General features: G+C 36.9%; 9 protein-coding genes across 9 annotated transcripts; 7 read left to right on the top strand and 2 right to left on the bottom strand. All coding sequences in view use genetic code 12, as the record gives it.

Moving 5' to 3' along the window:
- Nucleotides 1-542: 542 nt before the first annotated feature.
- On the top strand, nucleotides 543-923 carry PFY1 (profilin, required for normal timing of actin polymerization in response to thermal stress; the record flags this gene model as incomplete). Its single annotated transcript, XM_001527949.2, has 1 exon — nucleotides 543-923. One exon carries the CDS (start codon nucleotides 543-545, stop codon nucleotides 921-923), a length of 381 nt encoding a protein of 126 aa, XP_001527999.1.
- A 1844-nt stretch (nucleotides 924-2767) lies between these two features.
- On the top strand, nucleotides 2768-3016 carry PVL30_000505 (uncharacterized protein; the record flags this gene model as incomplete). Its single annotated transcript, XM_061119170.1, has 1 exon — nucleotides 2768-3016. One exon carries the CDS (start codon nucleotides 2768-2770, stop codon nucleotides 3014-3016), a length of 249 nt encoding a protein of 82 aa, XP_060975153.1.
- A 927-nt stretch (nucleotides 3017-3943) lies between these two features.
- Nucleotides 3944-4486, top strand: PVL30_000504 (uncharacterized protein; the record flags this gene model as incomplete). The annotated part of the gene is made up of 1 exon (XM_001527948.1): nucleotides 3944-4486. The coding sequence occupies one exon, from the start codon at nucleotides 3944-3946 to the stop codon at nucleotides 4484-4486; it is 543 nt and encodes a 180-aa protein (XP_001527998.2).
- Nucleotides 4487-5138: 652 nt separating this feature from the next.
- On the top strand, nucleotides 5139-5345 carry PVL30_000503 (uncharacterized protein; the record flags this gene model as incomplete). The annotated part of the gene is made up of 1 exon (XM_061119169.1): nucleotides 5139-5345. The coding sequence occupies one exon, from the start codon at nucleotides 5139-5141 to the stop codon at nucleotides 5343-5345; it is 207 nt and encodes a 68-aa protein (XP_060975152.1).
- Nucleotides 5346-5634: 289 nt separating this feature from the next.
- Nucleotides 5635-6564, bottom strand: RSM25 (mitochondrial ribosomal small subunit component; the record flags this gene model as incomplete). The annotated part of the gene is made up of 1 exon (XM_001527947.2): nucleotides 5635-6564. One exon carries the CDS (start codon nucleotides 6562-6564, stop codon nucleotides 5635-5637), a length of 930 nt encoding a protein of 309 aa, XP_001527997.2.
- Nucleotides 6565-6980: 416 nt separating this feature from the next.
- Nucleotides 6981-8330, top strand: PVL30_000501 (uncharacterized protein; the record flags this gene model as incomplete). Its single annotated transcript, XM_001527946.2, has 1 exon — nucleotides 6981-8330. One exon carries the CDS (start codon nucleotides 6981-6983, stop codon nucleotides 8328-8330), a length of 1350 nt encoding a protein of 449 aa, XP_001527996.2.
- Nucleotides 8331-8477: 147 nt separating this feature from the next.
- On the bottom strand, nucleotides 8478-10064 carry PVL30_000500 (uncharacterized protein; the record flags this gene model as incomplete). The annotated part of the gene is made up of 1 exon (XM_001527945.1): nucleotides 8478-10064. One exon carries the CDS (start codon nucleotides 10062-10064, stop codon nucleotides 8478-8480), a length of 1587 nt encoding a protein of 528 aa, XP_001527995.2.
- A 1928-nt stretch (nucleotides 10065-11992) lies between these two features.
- PFK26 (6-phosphofructo-2-kinase) lies at nucleotides 11993-16168 on the top strand (the record flags this gene model as incomplete). The annotated part of the gene is made up of 1 exon (XM_001527944.2): nucleotides 11993-16168. One exon carries the CDS (start codon nucleotides 11993-11995, stop codon nucleotides 16166-16168), a length of 4176 nt encoding a protein of 1391 aa, XP_001527994.2.
- Nucleotides 16169-17107: 939 nt separating this feature from the next.
- Nucleotides 17108-18826, top strand: MDR1_2 (GTPase-activating protein; the record flags this gene model as incomplete). The annotated part of the gene is made up of 1 exon (XM_001527943.2): nucleotides 17108-18826. One exon carries the CDS (start codon nucleotides 17108-17110, stop codon nucleotides 18824-18826), a length of 1719 nt encoding a protein of 572 aa, XP_001527993.2.
- Nucleotides 18827-20171: the final 1345 nt, after the last annotated feature.

Raw genomic sequence — 20171 nt, 5'->3', positions numbered from 1 at the left:
AGTGGCTCAAGATGGATTAATTTGTACTTTAGTAAACAAAACCATTCTTTTAATCAAGTTAAGTCGTCTTATGGGGAGTTTTGAACATACCTTGCTACTGCTAAAGCGTACTGTTTACTTGCTACCATTATTGTGTAATACTGAATGTAATACTGTGTACTATGATACATTAGGGGGACACCAGTGTAGTGTCTCGTGCCTGAGCAATCTTTTTACACGACCTTTTCTTTTCTCAGTGGTCTCGAACATCATTATTCTCAAATCAAGGTTCATTTAACACACACACACACATATTAACATCCAACACCCAACTTCACGTATTTCTTCAACACTTTCACATTTTGTTAATCAAAAGTTCAAGCAATAGCTCAAGAAGTTTACAGATTGCTTTTAGTGTTGACGAATTGAGGATAGATAGATATACAACTTCACACACACACAAAAAAACGTATATATATTTTTATATATATATTTCTATTCATTTACATTTCAATAGTTTAATTACCTTCAATTGGAAAAAAAAATTTCATACAAGGGCACAGATGTCTTGGCAAGCATACACAGATAACTTGACTGCTACTGGCAAACTCGATAAAGCAGCATTGTACTCGAGAGCAGGTGACTCATTATGGGCTCAAACTGGATCATTCCAATTGCAACCAAACGAGATTACTGAGATTGCTAATGGATTTGACAATGCTTCCAACTTACAGAGTCATGGTTTACATGCACAAGGTCAGAAATACTTTTTGTTGAGAAACGATGATAGATCGATTTACGGTAAGCACGAAGCCGAGGGTTTGATTTGTGTTCGAACCAAGCAAGCGATATTGATTGCTCATTACCCTAGCGGAGTGCAACCTGGTGAAGCTACTACCATTGTTGAGAAATTGGCTGACTACTTGATTGGGGTAGGATACTAAGTGTTTGCAAACCTGGATCATAATTTGAACCTGTTATACCATTGTTTTAGATTGTGGAAATGAAAGAATAAAAAAATCATTTTCCTCTACATTTTTTTTTTATTTTCGTAAAAGCAAAAAGCTTTTTGTATGATCAACACTTGTATCTATCCATTTATCTCTAAGAGAAGCTGTTCTTTTTTTAAATTCTTTAATTTTTTGCAATCTTTTTTAATTCCATTTTTTTAACTCTTTTTTTTTTCAATTTTTTGTAATTTTTTTTGCCTTTTTCATACATCAATTGAACAACCAACTGACTCTTGCTTGCCACCATCAATGCGGCACGCCAAGTTCTGATATTTTTTGGTGTTTTTTTTTTATTTACTTTTTATTCAATTTTTTTCAAGTATATCTAAATCAAAATGCAATTGTTCAACCATTGCATTTGCATCTTCGCTGAATAACAATTCCTCCAAAATCTCGTTCACCATCTCATCTTAGAAGTGTGCCATGTTTGTGTTTATGCTCCAACTTGTCTTTTTAGCACCCAGAAGAAAAACAAAATAATAGGTGAGGCTTACCTAAGTTAGATCAGAGTAAGGGATAGCTTATAGTTATGAACATGAAAAAAACCCAAACAAGTTATCGATTTGTATAATTCATATATTTCATCAATTCAAGTAGTTGAACATAACAATGAAGAGAATTTATAGGTGAATTGTACTATCAAGTTGTACCAAGGTCATAGCAGTTGTCAATTAACCAATTCTCAAGACTAATACTGAATCAATTCAAATGTATACAAATAGAAATATTGATATATATGTAGATAAATTGACCGGATGAGAAGAAGGAGAATGAGAATAAGAATGAGAGGGAGAAGAAGGAGGATTAGACAAACTTATAGAAAAAATCAGGGTTGGTGATCACATGACACAAAATCTAGCGCGCAATTTATGCTCCATATTGCCGCGTGGGATCCGTTTGTTCACCGGTCGTGGCTTTTTTTTTTTTTTGCTTTTCTTGAATGAATCTGTCCCTGTCCCTGTCACTGTCCCTATACCTATCTCTTTAATTTTCTCTTTGTTCTGCCAGTTTGTTTTTTTATTTCATTTCTTGTCTTCTCTTTTAAATTCTTACCCTTCCTTTTTTTTCTGTTTCTTGTTCTATTTGGTTTGTTTTGCGGATTTAGCAAGAGTAATGATATTGATTGGAGAAAGAAGCCTGATATATTTGTTGAAAAAAAAAAAGAAACATGCCAAGCACAAAGGTAAGAGATAAGGGCTCTTGGATTTGACAGAAGTTAGGTCTCTTGACGTCATAAACTCACTATTGCTAACCGCCTTTTTAAAGAGTCGAATGACTTGATCATGAGCTCTTTCTTGTATGTTAAGAAAAAAAAAAAAAGAAAAGAAAAGAAACAGTAAGATTGATAGAGAGAGAGACAGAGAGACAGAGAGAGAGAGAGAGCAAAAGCAATCGAGAGAAATGAGTGTGGAGTCCAAGAAAAAAAAAAAAGAAAAAAAAAAAAAGAAATTGCGAAAGGCTTCTCTTCTTCAATTTGAAATTTTTCATTGGGTCAGACTATATCCATTAAACTGTACATATATAAGCATCCCTTTCTGTCATCTTGTTTGACATCTAAAGCTATACAAAGTCCGAAAGGAACTTTATAACCTATTCATATTCTTATATATATTCATATATATATTCATATATATATATATTCAGACATATCACCAATTGTCAAAGGGTAAATATCTACACGGCAATCCACTATTCCAATAGCATTTCATTTAGTGCAAAAAATAAGCAACATTTATAAAACCAAATCCACCAGAAGTCACAATATAGCATAAAACACAATGATGAAACACTTTCCAACAAACAACTTGTTGCTATTAGGCCCATTGTTTGTCATATGTACTGATTTTGCAGTTACAAAGTTTTCACAGAGCGGTGGACCCAAGAAGTTAGCAAGATCAGGAGGCTACCAGTCCTTATCACCATCGTCATCCACATCATCAAACTCACCTATATTCACATCCTCATACAATCCCCGTGCTTACAGGTCGAGTTGGGTACAGGATTGGGAAAACCCACGTGACGACTGATTTCGAATAACAGCATAGTTTTGAGACCAAGTTTGAGTTGGAGTTTGGACTGGTTCTTAATCGATATGTTTTTTTTTCAAATCCCACCCTTCCCCCATCTCCATTTTTACCATTTTTTTTCTTTGCATCTACATTCATTAAAACTGAGGAAACCGGTGATATCACACCTACTCCTTTCATATTCATTCAGTTAGGAATTCATTCATTTAATTAACTATTTATCCTTACATTCATTTAATTAACTATTCATCCTTACATTCATTGGGCTTCCTTGCTGGTAAAGGTTGCTTCTCAATCGACTGCATGCCTATTAATTGGCCTTCAATATGTATATAATTACACATATCTACAAGTTAACATATATGCATGTATACATAACTACATGTACACACATCCACACATCCACATCTATATATATATACATATATTTATATAGTTACACAATTTGATTAACTAATAAAAATAATTAGCATTATGATTTAACAATTAACTACTATCTATAAAATAATCCTGATGAGTAGAATAGCCCATATATCTCTATATACTTTGTAATCTGCTATCATTTGTTTAATTAAATGAAAATTGTTTTTTTAAAAGAGTAGTGGTGTTTACCCATACTGTATTAGTCAAAATCATCTAGTCCTGCATATACATCTCTTTTCGTGCCATTTTGTGGGTGGTAGTAATCAATTTTCACATAATTTTTTATTGGCCGCGAAACAATCGAATCCAAACCAAAACGACAGAGAGAGAAAGAGAAAGAGAAAGAGGGAGAGAGAGAGAAAGGACTACAGTAACAAGCTTCAAGCTCCCACTTATTGCCAAAGCCCGTTGTCAAAAAAAATAGTTGCTTCTACCACAGTCCATTATTTATAACAACGTCTACGTCAACGTTTAGATACACATCCATACCTGAAACAAACCACTATGCTTAGCAGACTGATACAACTCTCCGCCAAATCTCATGTACGTGTCTTGAGCCGTCAACACATTTCAAAGAGATTCAACTCATCACACAGCGACAACCACCACGATGATCACCACGGACACGGACACGCAACTGCAGAGGAAAAGCCCTTTGAAATCACCATTGCCAAAGTCTTTGGTCTTGCAGCCATCTTGGGTGGGTTAATCATGTACAAGAATAAAGATTCAACAGACTCTACATTGTTCAATTCACAATTATTCGAACAAGTTAGCAGTGGACAACGTGACTCCGCAAGAGCAGAGGCATACGAGAACAGGTATAAGGTTGGTTTTATGAAAAGCTTCATCAAGGACAATGGAGGAGAATTTGGAGAGCAAATGTACACCAGAGCCAAGGGCGATGACATCTGGAATTACACCGTCATCCCTGCCCACTCTCCATTTGGACAGCAAATTGGTGCCGGTATCAAATTGAATGAAGTAGGACCTAGAAGAGAAAGAGCTCCACGTTTTGCTCCCCTTCAAAAGACCGAACAGAGCTGAGGAGTTAATTTTGAGAAAACGGATAGAATGTTACAACCACAACAACCACAACAACAACAACAACAACAACAACACCATAAAAGGACATCGTTATTTCTTTAGCAATACATGTTGATTTGGAAAAGAAGACATTAGGGCACTCAAAATCATGGTATTTTGCAATGTCAACGTTTGTACTACTCTAAATTTGTAAACAATTTGCCAAACTCTAGAATTCTGTCTAAGCCTCTTGAAAAAACTCTGGAGCTCATCAAGTCAAAATTCTGTTTTTTTTTTTTAAAATAGACAAACATGCACTCCATTGAATCCTCTTTTTTTTATAGTACTTTGGTCATTTTCCAGCTCCTTCAATAGGTGTTCTGGAAAAAATAATGGATTATTCTGCACCTCTCCTTTACAAAGTACCATTTTTACATCTGCACACTCATATTAATACTCAAACTCAAACTCAAACTCAGGCTCGCACTCTCATCCACACCACCAATTGCAATTCCAAAAAAAAAACAACAAAAAAAAAACAACTCAAGAATTTGAAAAAGAGGGACTGAGAGAGAGAGAGAGAGAAAGCGATCGCTAATTGATATACCTAAAGCTTATACACCTCAAGCTTATACACTTATAACTAGATTCTTTCATTATACGAAATATAAACATGGTTCAAGCACACAACAATCCATGGGCCAAGCGTGATGCTTGGAGATACGAGGGCCAGTTTAGTCGGTACAACAGATTCAGAAATGCATTTCCAGGTTTGGGTATAGCTATTGTTGCATTTAGTGGCTATTGTCTAGCTGAGAAGTTCTTGTTCCCACCAAAACACGACGATCACCACGAAGCCGGTCACGAAGAGCACCACTAAGGAATACCAACACGTTTTAACTCGGAGTTTTAAGCTTTAAGTATTAAGTTGTTGCTGTTGCTGTTGATATAATCCACTTTTTTTTTTTTAAAAAAAAAGATCTATCGCTGCTCGAAACTTTCAGCAAATCATACAATTAGGTTTAACTCTTTCGTCAAGTTTATAAGTTTATCTTGCTTTGAAGAAAAGAGAGAGAAGAAGGATAAACGTTTTTATTATTACCTTGTACACTTTGCAATTTACACATTACATTATCGTATTTTGAAATACATGTATACTTACACATATATTACTTCTCCAAGATTCTCTTCATTTTCATTTCTATTATATACAATGCTCGACTCGTTTCCTCATGCGTCTTTTGCTGGACTCTGCTCCTCCTCTCCTTGCTGACTTTCAACTCCCTCTGATGGACCAGTTTGCAAAAAACTTCAAATATACTCACTTGTGCTGCCTCTACTTCTTCTCCACCCATTGAGCCAGCTGGTGCGTTGGATTTACTTCTGTTAGCTTCCAATACTTGTGTCTTTTCAGATGCAATCTTGACCCAGTCATCGATGTACTTTTGTTCAGTGGTCAAGTTCCAGTCCAAGTGAGTCGATTCGAAAACGGCACCATGCATTACACTCTCTTCCTTGGCCACATGGCTCTCCATCTCTTCAGCCATTCGCAACTTGTAATACTCAAACCTTGCAATGTCGTAAGCTTCAAAAACATCCTTCACTTCAGGGTCATTTTGCAAAATATACATTGTACGTTGAACAACCGACTCACCATCCAAAGGCTTGTAAAGTTGCAACATGCGTGACCAATCGCATTTACGCAGCACCTCGTCTCCACTATTTTCCACTAAAGTCTTTGGACGAGCATTTTCCCATGGGTGTCTCAAATGGAAATAGTCTCTGATTTCATCCTCGAGGAATTTCAACTTGGGAATCCTGTGAATCTTACGGTTCAAATTACCATTTTCCATCTTGCTTGCGCGTGTTTGGTATAACGCGGAAAGCGGTCTCTTTCTATCACGTTTTTTGAGCTCAAATTGATCATTTCTAGGGTCTTTGTTTTCCTTGCTTTGAATGTAAGGGACTTTGATAAGATTCTGTTTGGGTGGGTACTTGGCAACAACATCAAACCACAATGGTTTTCGTTTTAGCAACCCGCTCAAGAGATATGAAGATGCTCGTGAGACAACATTCACAGCATCGGTCTGAATCCTCATATTCGTGATGTTTCTTTAATTTCTTACAAGGGGACAATGATCTCCTGTCTTCAGTCTTCAGCTGTGTTGTAAACGTTGTTTTTTGCAAAAAAAAAAAAAAAAAAAAACTGATTTTGAAACTGAAACTGAGACTGAAAATGAAAATTTTTGGAAAACAACTTTGTGCACAGATTATTATTACTTTTTTTTTTCCCTCCCTCTTTCTCTGTGTATTACTTCTCTCTCTTTCTGTCTCTCTCTCTGCCTCTCTCTGCCTCTCTCTCTGCCTCTCTCTCTTCGTTTATCCATTACTGCACATTTTCCCAAAACATTTGCAACTTGAAGTATATAAAACCAGATATCACAGAAACTAGGAACAAGAAACTTCTGATTTTTGACTTACAAATTGTTGGCCCCATTGATTGACAAAAGATGATATGAATATCCTTAGACGAGCGAGGGCACACAGGGATATATCTGTGATAGAAAAGCCATTGGAAACTTTTGTCAAAAGAGTTCAGCTCGAGCGACTGCAAAACATCAAACCTTCATTAGAGTGTATCGACAAACTCATAGATGATAATTTAGCTTTCTTGGTTAAAAAATTCAAACTTGAGCCAGTTTATGACCAGTTTGAGTTGAGGCAACGTATATGGGATAAACTAAAGAGGAGCAAAGTTTCGGTCGATCCAAAATTAGTAGCTAGGAACAAACACTTTGTTCCACTGGATATTCTTTTCACTCCACAATACAATAGGTTTATGAAGGAATTATATCCACTTGATTATCATCATCAAGATCAACAACATCAACATCAGCAAAATCACCATCGACAATTGCAAAGTCATCTGTTGTTTCAACCTCGACAAAGGAGTTTTGATTTATTGTCCAACCACCAGAAGTACACAAGAATCAATCATGAGAAGCTATACCAACGATACTTGGATCTTCCAGCGCCAGCGCCTCGACATCTTCCTCACGATGTTCTCCAGGACTTCATAACCAGGTTTGCTCTCAATAACAACCGTTTTGTCGGTAAAGGTTATTTGTTGGATCGTAAACTACGAGAAGACCATGACACGTTTGTTCGCACAATTATCGCTCAAAACGAACGACGAAGGGAATATCGAAAAATGGTACAGAAAGTTTTTAAGGACTTGCGCAAATCGGGAATTGAAATTACAGAGCAGGAACAAGTGAGAATGATGTATTTGTCATACTTTAAGGACTCAGCAGCAGATATCTTATCTGGCATCGATTTTGAGTCTCCATCCAAAACCATTACTGATGAGAAATTGGGGTACAGGAAATTCACATTTGTCGAGTATAAGCAAATAATAGAAACTATTGGTGAGAGAAGCGATATTTATGGTATGCTTTTGTTTTTGGCAACAAGACATGATCGGTTTGATGTCATTGAAGATATTCTACCACGAGTTCAACTTGGCCAAATATTGGGCAAGCGAAATGAGGAAACCGATTTCAAAATGATTGATTCTGCACTTCTTAATTTGCTTAATTATTTTACCCACTATATCGATAGAAAAGATTATGTTACGTACTTGGCGAGAACAATTGAGGAAATAGCAAAACTTGAGGTTGCTAATGATAAAATTATCGAACATTTGCTAAAAGTGTTGACAATCTTGGATGTTGATAAAAACATCATAGACAATTTACGAGAGACGTTGGAAGTTGGTGAAAATCTTAATGAGACACGAGATATGCCACAGGAATGGCTTTATATATATACCAAGCTAAAAGTTCTTTGTAGCAAGAAAAACTAGTGAAGAAATATGGTTTTCTTTTAAAAGAAAATGAAAAAAATAGATAAATAATAATATTAAAGATACTAACGATATTATGTCTTGAATTTTGCTTCTCTTTTTTCTTTCCTTTCATTTTTTTTTTGCAGTGACTTGTTAATTGTCACTTTAGTGGTTATTTCTTCCCAATCCAAATAATGAACTTCGTGGTGTGGCAACAAAACTTTCAAAAACCAACAAGATCAACAACAACATGGTGACAATACCCATGAGCAAAGTTGAATTCATTTCAGCAAAGCAAATCATAATGATAATGATGGCAATCGGTAATCTCCATGCAATTCTAGCCTTTTGACCTATGATGAACAAACCTGGTTCGTCTCTACTTTTTTCAATCAAACCGAGAATAAACATGCAAAACAACGAAACACCAATACCGCCACCATAGAAGAAAGCCAAGGCATACATGTTGCGTTCTTCTTCCAGTTCCTCTGCTCGTTCGTGCAACTCTGTTCCGCTGTGTTTCTTTGTACTAGTATTGTCTAGAGCGCAGAGATCACCACCAGCATCCGCAGCCAAGACCAATGCTGCAATCAATGGGAGGTGGGTGTAAATAAAAGTTACGGCATGCCATCCACTATGACGCAAAGGATGAACGGCTCGTTGTGAAGTACCTCCGTATATATAGAGCCAAAAAAGACAGTATGCATCGGCAATCAAAAAAACACCACGGGCGTATTTGGCACTGAAACCCACACCCAAGGAACCAGTGGCGACAACTTTGTAGAGAAATTCACCAATTGCAATGGTTACGAATGTGCTGTAACGCTCCACTATGTGCTCGATGTTCAAAGCTGTTGACGTATTAAGTTGTAAAAGTTTCTTTGTCCATGGATGATAAGCAATTATGTAGCAAATTTGCTCGAGCGCAAAAAATACAAATGACAATGCAATCTTCACTCGAACAGGTACAAATATCACTGCCAACCAGCACAATGAGGTTACTAAAAGTGACGCTGAAAAAAGTATTTGTTGTACTCTATGCTCGGGGACATGGAAGGAATAGACCACCAATGAAACTGCCAATGAAAGTCTGCATAGCATATAAGGTACAATAACTACGGCTGCCTTGCTGTAGCTCTCCAACACTCCATAGTGACTGTTGACATACAATGTAAGCAAACATATGATCCAAAAGATGTAGAGCTTTTGGCTGAGATCTTCATTGTAGTAGTAGTTGATAAAGTCTTTGATATCTGACCAAACAGTCCAGATGGGGAAAAAGAATAATACGTATTTCAACAATGCCAAGCCACCTGCGTCCTCAGTAGCCTCACTTGCAAGGTTGGCAATCAAACCCACATATAAAAGGTCAAGAAACAATTCCAATCTACTTGATGTTCTTTCACCCTTTGTGCGAAACAAAACACCATCCTTGAAGTAGTTCAATGCATGTGGCTTTATGAACCAAAAGCTATCTTTTGGGGGTTTAATGTATTGGAACTCAATGTCTCCAAATTTACGTATGAATTCATCCTCGTCTTCGCTATCAGCAAGTTCCTGGTTAATCTCGGGCAAGTCTGAGGCATTCGTGGCACCCGAGCGCGATGGACGTACTCTCGAGCTATTTTCTGATGCATGTGGCTCCAAACCGTTACCAAGCCTGGCCTCCTCATCGCTTTGCCTCTCAAAGTGCTTATTGAGCGAGTTTTGGCTTCTTGTTTGGGAGGATGGACCGGTATTTATTGAGGACATATGTAGTGGTGACTGAGGTCAGAGAAGAACAGGTCGGGTAGAATTGAAAAGAAGAGGGATGTCAGTAGCCATTCTTTGAAGCTATATATATATATATAACAGTACACACATATATATATATATGTATCTTTATTTATTTTTAAGTATATACACCACTTGTGACTGTATTATTTGCCAGTTTGAGGTGGCTATTGTTCTTTCTCTTTCTCTCTCTCTCTTTCTCTCTCTCTTTCTCTTCCTATTAATTATTTTCTTGTTTGGAAGATTGGAGATGAAATTATGGGAGACATAGAACATTCAAAATATCCAGCAATAATTTTCACAAAGATATGTAGGAAATGTTAAGTCGACTCAAACTTGTGGCGTTTTGAAACATATATACTGGCCTTGTATCCTTTTTGTCCTTGTGATTAGTTTGTATATCTTACCTCTAGTGGTAATACCAGAAATTAGTAAATAAAACACATATTTTGATAAAAGAGGAAAAGCAGGATGGGGACAAAAGAAATAGAGAAGCAAATTAGTAAAGCATTAGTTACTGCCGTGGCATGCATGCACCAGGACTATTACACAGAGGTTCTTCATTAACAACAACAACAACAACAACAGCTGCAACTAGAACTAGAAACTGCAACAGTTGTGATATTTCTGTCACAAAGCCCACTACCACTACGATGCCACATATCCGCTTTTAAGGGTTTTTTTTGGATGGTTCGTTCAGAAACTCGGTATCGCCAGAACAAATGAATACTTCATACAAACTGCTCATCAATAACAGTTTGAGTTTGTCAAAAAGAAAACGTGTAACGCATACTTTGTCATTTGTCAAAAAGATTGGGTGTCAGACTAGATTTGAAAAAATTGTTAAAATTCCCTACCTCTATAATAAAAAAGAAAAGCAATGAAAAGAACAAAACATTGATTATATAAAAGAAACAAGACAGACTTTGTTTTAATCTCGACTGGTTATAGATTGTAAGTGTACGTTATCATACTTCTTTCCGAAAAAACACCTACCTCCTACCTCCCCACCTTCTTCCCTCACACCCTTGTTCTTATAATGTAAGCACATGTAACGAATGTCTCAGCACATAAATTATAATTTGCACACTTAGAGCATATATAAATATATGTATATACATATATACCTTCATAGATGTTGATGCTCCAATAACTTCAAGGTAAGAGGGGGGAATACAATACAAGAATGTGAAACTGTTAAGCTGTAACGACAAAATCAATCTTTCCCATTCTACTCCCCGTGCTTATCACATTTGCTCAAAGTGCAATGTTCTTATTGGTGGAATCTATTATTTATTAAAAAAAAAAATTACATTACCTTTTACAATTGCAAAAGCTAATAAATTCAACGGGCTCCCAACACAATATTAATAATTGCACCTTGAAAACAAACGACTAACGAGGAAAAAAAAAAAAAAAAAAAAAGAAAAAAATTTGGATGACATAATGAAAGCGATGAGATTACCTAATGAATTACAAAGCATGTCGGACTAATTAATCTTCAACAAGAACAGATAATCATTCACATCTGATAGCAGTCATCATTGACAACAACAACCACAACCACCACCACCACCACCACAACATATACATTTACACCAATTAGAAGGATAAGCCACAGATAAATAATAGAGATAAACAACATTATTCGAAATTAAATAGATACCAGCATACATATTTGTAAACGACTATTAGATTGAGCAAGGTTTGATTGAGAAATTGATTCATTGATTGGTTTCGGCACACGTACAGCAACTTCTTAAAAACGCATCTCATTTTTGAACTCGATTTTCATTCATTTGTCAACATTTTGCACCAAATATTATTTACGAATAGATCATTACTTCTTTTTTTTTTTGCCTTCTTTTGTTCTTCACCTGGTCTTTTAATTAATTTTCACGCTATAAATGTCGGCCTCTGAAATCAAACCACCAAACGATAAGGAGGAAGCTGAGAGTAATAATAATTACAACAATAATAATAATAATTTTAATAACAACAATAATAATAATAACAGCAACAACAACAACAACAGTAATAATAATATCGGTGATAACACTAATAATAACATTAATAATAACATTAATAATAATAACAACACTACTAAGGATACTAGTAATGATAATAATGGGAGCACATCTGGCACAAATAATTTTCTGAACAGTTTTCAAAATCAAAAGCCAAACACTCGTGGCAATGATCATCAACTACAATACGAAAACACATACCAGCATCAGGACCAGCTTTTACAAAACCCCAACGATAAGCACCACGAGTCCATTAGAAACTTGATTGCATCAAACTTTAAACAATCGGGTAATGCTTCTGGTATTGGCTCAACCTCAAAAACCAACTTTGGATCACGCAATACGGGCAAGCAAAGTACACTAGACAAACAAAGTACACCAGGCTTGAATAGAAATTTCCAGGACTATAATCCACCTTATAGCTCAAACTTAAAGCCATCCAACCTTAATTCGTCATTGGCATCACTGTCGCATGAAAACCCAATGTACGCACATCGCAAAAAATCAAATTCAATCAGTAATGGAGTGCTAGCACATAACAGAACTTTAAAGAAAGTATCTTTCTCAAACTTTAACTCGGGCTCTGCTTCCGCAGAGAACCACTCGCCAAACTCCTCGTCGATATCCTCTTCAAATATATCATTTGAAAATTCAGACGCCGAAGATTATGACGACGACGACGACGACCACGACGACAATGATGATGATGATGATGATGACAATGAGGAGGAGGAAGGGGACGACAATGACGACAATGACGACGGTTTCAATAATCACGATAATGATCGAAATAGCGAAGCTTGTACTCGTAATTCGAAGGTCGGAAACGCAAGAGATAATAGGTCAAACAAATTACTGTCATCTTCTGCCCCTGAATATGAGGCAGGCGACGTTGTGCTACGTAAACCGGATTTCCAAGGTTCAGATAATAGTTCTCAAAAGTCGCTGATATCGAAAAGCCCTACTACAAGGGCGGCTCTGCAAGGCCAGTTCTTTTTGAGTAATTCTGCATCGCCAGCAGATATTACTCCGAATTTGTCCCAGACTTCGTTGTCCAAAAAAATGCCCAAAACCGAAACCAAATCCAAATCCAAATCCAAATCCAAATCCAAATCCAAACAACGCGCTCAACGACATAGTTATGGAGGGGAGAAACTTGCATTGTCAAAATCATTAGATTCTACGTTGTTGGAACCTTGTGATTCAAATAGCTCTACAACTTCTTTACTTCCCGAGTTCAACAAAAGACCCTTGACAGATACGCCTATTGTTTCCAATATGGGCTCGCCAATAAGTAGAGAACTCTATAGCGACGACTATGATTATGAAGATGATGAAGGTGAAAAAGGCGAGACTAACGAAAACAACAACAACAACAACAACCAGAACCACAGAGAAAATAACGAAGAAGAAAATGGCAACAATCCACGTGCGGTATCGAGCAAAGAGTCTGAATCACAAGATTCAAACATTACACAGAGCGAGGGAAATAGAGTAAAGCGTATCTCGCATTTGAATCTTGCAGAACTTAACGACAACAAATCTCCGGACTCCTCTATTTCAGAAACTGAATCTTTAAGTCATGCAAGAAATGCAGCTGCTCATGTGGGTGCAGCACTTGCAGGGACACAAGATGCCACAATAAGCACTGGTATCCGGAGACCTAGTTTTGTTCCTGGAGGTTTTGAGACTGCTTCACAAGGATCAAAACATAAGGGTCCAAAAGTTTCAATAATGGAGCCAGACGATAGGTCGGGGCTGGTGAGTCCAATGAGTTCTATTTCGGAAACTCAAAAGAGAAAAATTGCTGAGCAAGAAACAAGGGAAAAGGATAGAGAGATTGAGCAAAGGCAACTAGATATTGAAAAAGAACAGGAACGTCTTAAGCATGAAGGAAAACGCATGACATCGGCAACTCCACCTGAGAATAGGTCGCTTACAATGAATAAGGAAATTAAAGACCATTTGTTGAAAGATGTTCCTGCAGACATGAAGGAGCAATTTGAGAAAACACCATCGATTGAGAAATTGAAAAATTTGCTCATGACCAAACCGCCACCTTCAGCAAGAAAGACATATACTTTGAACATCCCAGGTCAAACATCATCCAAAACATCGCCAGATGGTAAAATTGCATCAGTTGATGTTGGTTCGAAATTAGTCATTGTTATGGTTGGATTGCCTGCAAGAGGAAAATCATACATTACAAATAAATTAACGAGGTATCTAAACTGGCTTCAACATGATTGTCGAGTATTCAACGTTGGAAACACAAGAAGGAAGAGCAAGTTAAATGCAGGACCCGAGAAGAACCCGCTACCAGACTCTCATACTCCAACGGAAGCTCAATCACCAAATCAGCATCAAGTACTGAAAGGTAGTGCTGGGGGTGCAGCAGCAAGAGAAGGAGAGACAGCACCTGTGGCTACAGAACATGATGCGTCATTCTTTAATCCTGAGAATAAGGATAGTACGGCATTGAGGGAAAAATGGGCAATGGACACCTTGGAACAATTACTCGATTATGTCATCAATGGAAGTGGATCTGTGGGAATATTTGACGCAACCAATTCCACCAAGATGAGAAGAAAACGTGTGTTGAAGAGAATACAAGAAAGAAGTGGAGGAGAGTTGAAGGTATTGTTCCTTGAAAGTATTTGTAGTGACCCAAGCATCATTGAAAGCAATATTCGTTTGAAATTGAGTGGGCCTGACTATAAGAATATGGATCCCGAGTTGGCATTGAAGGACTTTGTTGGTAGACTTCACAATTATGAAAAAGCATATGAGACTATCGACGAAGAAGAAGAGAAAATTCCAGGGTACCAATATATCAAGATGATTGATGTTGGTAAGAAAGTTGTCAGTTATAATATCCAAGGTTTTCTTTCTTCCCAAACTGTTTACTTTTTGCTCAACTTTAACTTGTGTGAGAGGCAAATATGGATTACTCGACATGGAGAAAGTAAAGATAATCTAAGTGGTAAGATTGGTGGAGACTCGCATTTGACAAAGAGAGGATTGAAATTTTCAAAAGCTTTGGCCAAATTTATGAATTTCCAAAGACAGAATTTTAGGAAACAACAATTGGAGAGGTTTTCGTCGAGATTGGAGCTCAAGTATAACTCTATATTCAATGAAGATGATGTGGCGACATTAGATATGATACCCAATGAGCCCAATTTCTGCGTGTGGACATCAATGCTTGTTAGGTCTGTTGAAACGGGTCAATACTTTAATGACCAATTGTATTCAGTTAAGCAGATGAGGATGTTGAATGAACTTGGCGGTGGTAAATATGAAGGAATGACGTATGATGAGATTCAGAGGAAGCATCCGAGAGAATTCGACGCTAGATTGCACAATAAGTTAACATATAGGTACCCTGGAGTAGGAGGGGAGTCGTATTTGGATGTCTTAACCAGGCTAAGACCGTTGATTACCGAGCTTGAAAGAACCACTGATCACTTGTTGATTATTTCACACAGAGTAGTGTTGAGAATCTTACTTGCATATTTTTTAAACTTGGATAAGTCCGCTATTTGTGAGCTAGATGTTCCCTTGCATACTTTGTATTGTTTAGAGTCGAAACCATATGGAACCGATTACACAATGTACGAATATGACGAAGCTACTGATTGGTTTGTCAAGGCAGAGCCTGAGCATCAAAAGAATTTCAAGGAAGTTGGCGTTGTCTTTAGAGAACGTAAGTACTCCATTGTTCCCACGGCCCCACCTAGTCGCAACAGAATTGCTAGCCATGCAAATATTGGTGATCAATTGCACAATTTGAGACATGGACATGGTCATGGCCAGACTCAAGATCACAGTCATGCAACTTCAAACACCGCGTCTCCAGTTTTAGATCGTAGTAAGATGCAAGAATTCAATAATTTGCGCAACAGTTTTGCGTTAGGTTTACCTAATTCGATGCTGACTCGACCCACTTTGCTGGTTCGAGATGGAGATGACCAGGCTATAACTGCTAAGAATTTACAAGACTTGAAAAATTTGGAAAAGTCGTCTAGGAAATCAAAAGTTGTTGACCATGAATAAAAGACGTGATCCACGTGAGTAGAGAAATTATGTACCTACACCTGTATATGTATATTGATGAGCATATGTACATGTATGTTTGAATAAAATTTTGTTGTAAAGCTTTCGTTTTTCTCTTTTTTTCTCTTTTTTTTACTCTTTTTTTACTTTAAATTGGGTATTTTTTTTATGAAAAAAAAAGAATTGATGCATCACTTTTAGATGTTTAGCCAATTTGGTTTGCAAAATATATTGTAAAGATATTGTAAAGATATTGTAAAGATGTCGCAAAGATGTTGGAGGCTTCATGTGAAAATTGCTCAACAAAAGGTTTAAATTGCAAAGGTTCCATGAATCTTTCGCGATTCAACAATTTGTTTCATCAAAGAAATAAAAAAATAAAAGAGACTGATGGCTACATAATTAAATGTGGAGAGTTTTGTTACCATATTGATGATTGTGCTACGGCATTGAGCGTTACTTTCGAAAGAATTGAGATGGCCACTAGTCTGTTGCTGATAATTTTGGCGTTTTATGTTCACATTACTCAGCATTATCTACTAAGGGGGGATTATACCCCAAACAGGGAAAAAAGCGCATTCCTCTGACGATTATTCAAACGGAAGCATGGTAGCTCTCTGGCATAGATATGTGCGCATCGCACAATTAAAACTCTAAGGGTTTCAAACGATAATCTCCGCGGAATTTTCGTTTGCGCTTAAAGTTTCCAGCCAAAAAAAAATTATTTGGAAACGGAATTTGACGTATTTTATTAAAAACTGTGTACATATATATATATATATATATATGTGTGTATGCACACAATTTTTGATTCCATCTTCTTCCTTGTGACATGGCATTGGTGACCAAGGCAAAATCTAATTAAGGAGAAGTAAAAAAAAAGAAAAAGAAAAAGAGCAAACACTCCAATTTAAAACTAATACTTTTCCCTCACTTCAGATGCTGCATAGGTTTATCAGAGATAGTTTTTTTGGGCGAACCGTTTATCACTTGAGCCACAGGAAATTTTTCAGACATCCTGAAGAGCAAGAAGATTACCAAATACCTGATTTTTACTATCCACATTGTTGCAAAGAAAAAGATGTACCGCAAAGCAATAGCAAACGTCCTGTTGGAGCGGAAGGAATGCTGGAGCCTGCATCTGTTCTAGGTCAAGGGAGCAAGCAGGCTTCAAGCTCATCTCTTCAAACCGTTATAGCGCCACAATTTGACAGTGAGCTTTATAACAGCAAAGAATATATTATTGTTGATTGGAATGGACCAGATGATCTTGAGAATCCTCGTAACTGGTCGTGGTATGCCAAGACATTTTTCATTGGCCAAATATCACTCTTGACGATGGCGGTGTATATGGCATCCGCTTTGTATACGCCCGCATACCCAGATATGATGGAGGAACTAGGTTGGAGCGAGGTAGAACTATCACTTGGTGTTTTCTTGTTTGTTTTAGGTTATGGAATAGGCCCGCTTTTTTGGTCGCCTTTATCTGAAAACGTTGAAATGGGAAGAACATCGATATACATCTTTACTTTATTTATTTTTGCTGTTTTGCAGATTCCGACTGCCCTTACTACTACTGTAGGTGGATTTTGTGTCTTGAGATTCTTAGCTGGTTTTTTTGCTAGCCCTTGTTTATCCACTGGCGCCGCTAGTGTAGCAGATGTGACACATCCATGGAACTTGCCTCAATCATTGTCGGCCTGGTCGCTTGCTGCTGATGCGGGCCCTTCATTTGGGCCTTTTTTTGGTGCGATATTGACAGTGAAGGGAGGATGGAGATGGTGCTTTTGGTTTATCTTGATTGTTTCGGGATTTGTGTTACTTATTTTCATATTCTCCTTTCCTGAATCTTATGCACCAACATTATTGGCAAGACGAGCCAAGAGATTGAGGGCCATAACGGGTAATGACAAGATTACTAGTGTTGGGCTATTGGAGAATCATCACAAAAAGTTTAAAGAGATTGTTGTTGAAACATTATGGCGACCAATAGAAATTACTTTTATGGAGCCCGTGGTGTTGCTCATTGATCTTTATATTGCTTTGCTTTATTGTGTTATGTACTTGTTCTTTGAAGTATTTCCAGTATATTTTGTTGATAACAGAAATTTTACAACCATCGAGTTGGGGTTGTGTTATTTGGCCTTGATTGTTGGTGTATTTATTGCCTTGCTGTTTTACATCCCAGTGATGCGTCATTATTTCACAAAACCAATCATTAGGGGAGAACAAGTCTACCCTGAGGTATTTATTCCACTAGCGATTGTGGGAGGAGTGTTTCTTGCTGCTGGATTATTTATTTTTGGTTGGTCAGCAACAACATTCACTCATTGGATTGGGCCCTTGGTTGGAATAGCGATTGTCGGAATTAGTGTATTGTTATTGTTTCAAACGTTATTAAACTATTTGGGATATTCATTCAAGACCGAGTACCTAGCTTCTGTTTTTGCGTCAAATAATTTGGTGAGATCTATTCTGGCTTCTGTGTTTCCTATATTTGGCAAGGCTTTGTTTAACAATTTGTCAATCAAGGGCTATCCAGTCGGATGGGGTATCAGTGTGGTTGCATTTATTGCATTGGCAATGATTGCAATACCTGTACTTTTTTATTTGAATGGGCCAAAGTTGAGAGCGAGGTCTAAATACGCTAATGATTAATGTGTATAGAGATGGTCTTCAACATTTATCAACTTTTTTCATTTAATACTTTATTTATTTATTTATTTATTTAACGATGTGTATATTGACTTTAGAAACTAATAGAATTTTATTACAACCTAGATACTCGTCGACTGTTTCTGTCAACACACCTTCCGCGTCTGGCCCCCTCCTGGCCAAACCATGAGATGAAAGATTATTAACCGAATCAAAGGCCAAAAAAAAAGAAACAATTAACAACCTCCAAATGTTTTTTTGAGATCTCAAATCTGCTTAATTGGCGCCAATTTGAAAAAAGAAGCAAAAGGAAGAACAGATTTTGGCCATGAAAAATCTGAGATCCAGAGCAAAATTTTGGATTTTGTGTCACTTAAAAAACGAGATCCCATACAAACTTTATGTACTGCGGTATGGATTTTTCTCTCTTATATCTCGAACACAAAATCTTGGAACTCGGATCTCGCTTTGGGTGCTAGATACGACCGTTTGAATACACTAACCGATCCCGATAGATCCCGGTCGATTCCGATCGATCTCAATCGATTCCATTCGACACTTCCAATCGAAATTAATCATTATCAATGATTACAAGTTTTATTTTGTCTTTTCAATTTTTTACATCTTGTTGGTTTTTATTTTCAATTTAACAAAGGATAAGACCTTTCAAGAGATTGAGAAGATGGTTGGAGTCATCAAGCTTATTTGCTACTAAGGAATTGTAGATTTTTGAAAGAAAATGAATACTACTTCAATACTAGATTGCACTGATTAACAAAAAAAAGAAAAATTGTTTTGTCGGATTTCTAGCCAAAAAAATTTGGATCGATTTTTTTTTATTACTACACTTTTAAATAAAAGAGTAAAGAGTCATACTGCTCTGCATTTAAGTAAACCATTTTTCAGGGAGCAATCGAGATTTGGAAAAAAAATGTAAGAAATCAACAGCCCATGAACAATAAAGAAACAAGTACAATCCGTTTTTTTTTTTAATTCTCACTCTCACTCTCGCTCACTCACCCACTACCGCACCCTTATCTACTCTACTTTTTCCTTTCTATTCCATGGGTTGATATATTGAAAAACAGAAATAAAAACAGTTACCGGTTAATCAAACATTTAAGTGATGATTGCAAATTTTAGATCAGATGTGTGTGTGTGTGTGTGTTTTCACTCTGCTGCAAGAAGCGCCAAATAACTGCATTTTATGGTAAGACCTGGTACATCAATGCAGAGTTTACGTGCATGAATTTTGGTTTTCTGGTTTTCTGATTCTTTTTTGGTTTTCGGTTTAGGTCAACGGCTTAACAGCTTGTAGTTACTTTATCGTTTAATGTTCCTTCATTTC

This window comes from Lodderomyces elongisporus, chromosome 1 (assembly GCF_030384665.1).
Source record: "Lodderomyces elongisporus chromosome 1, complete sequence".
NCBI lineage: Eukaryota > Fungi > Ascomycota > Pichiomycetes > Serinales > Debaryomycetaceae > Lodderomyces > Lodderomyces elongisporus.
Note: the sequence above shows the minus strand (reverse complement) of the source record. Positions and strands in the feature narration are given on the sequence as shown.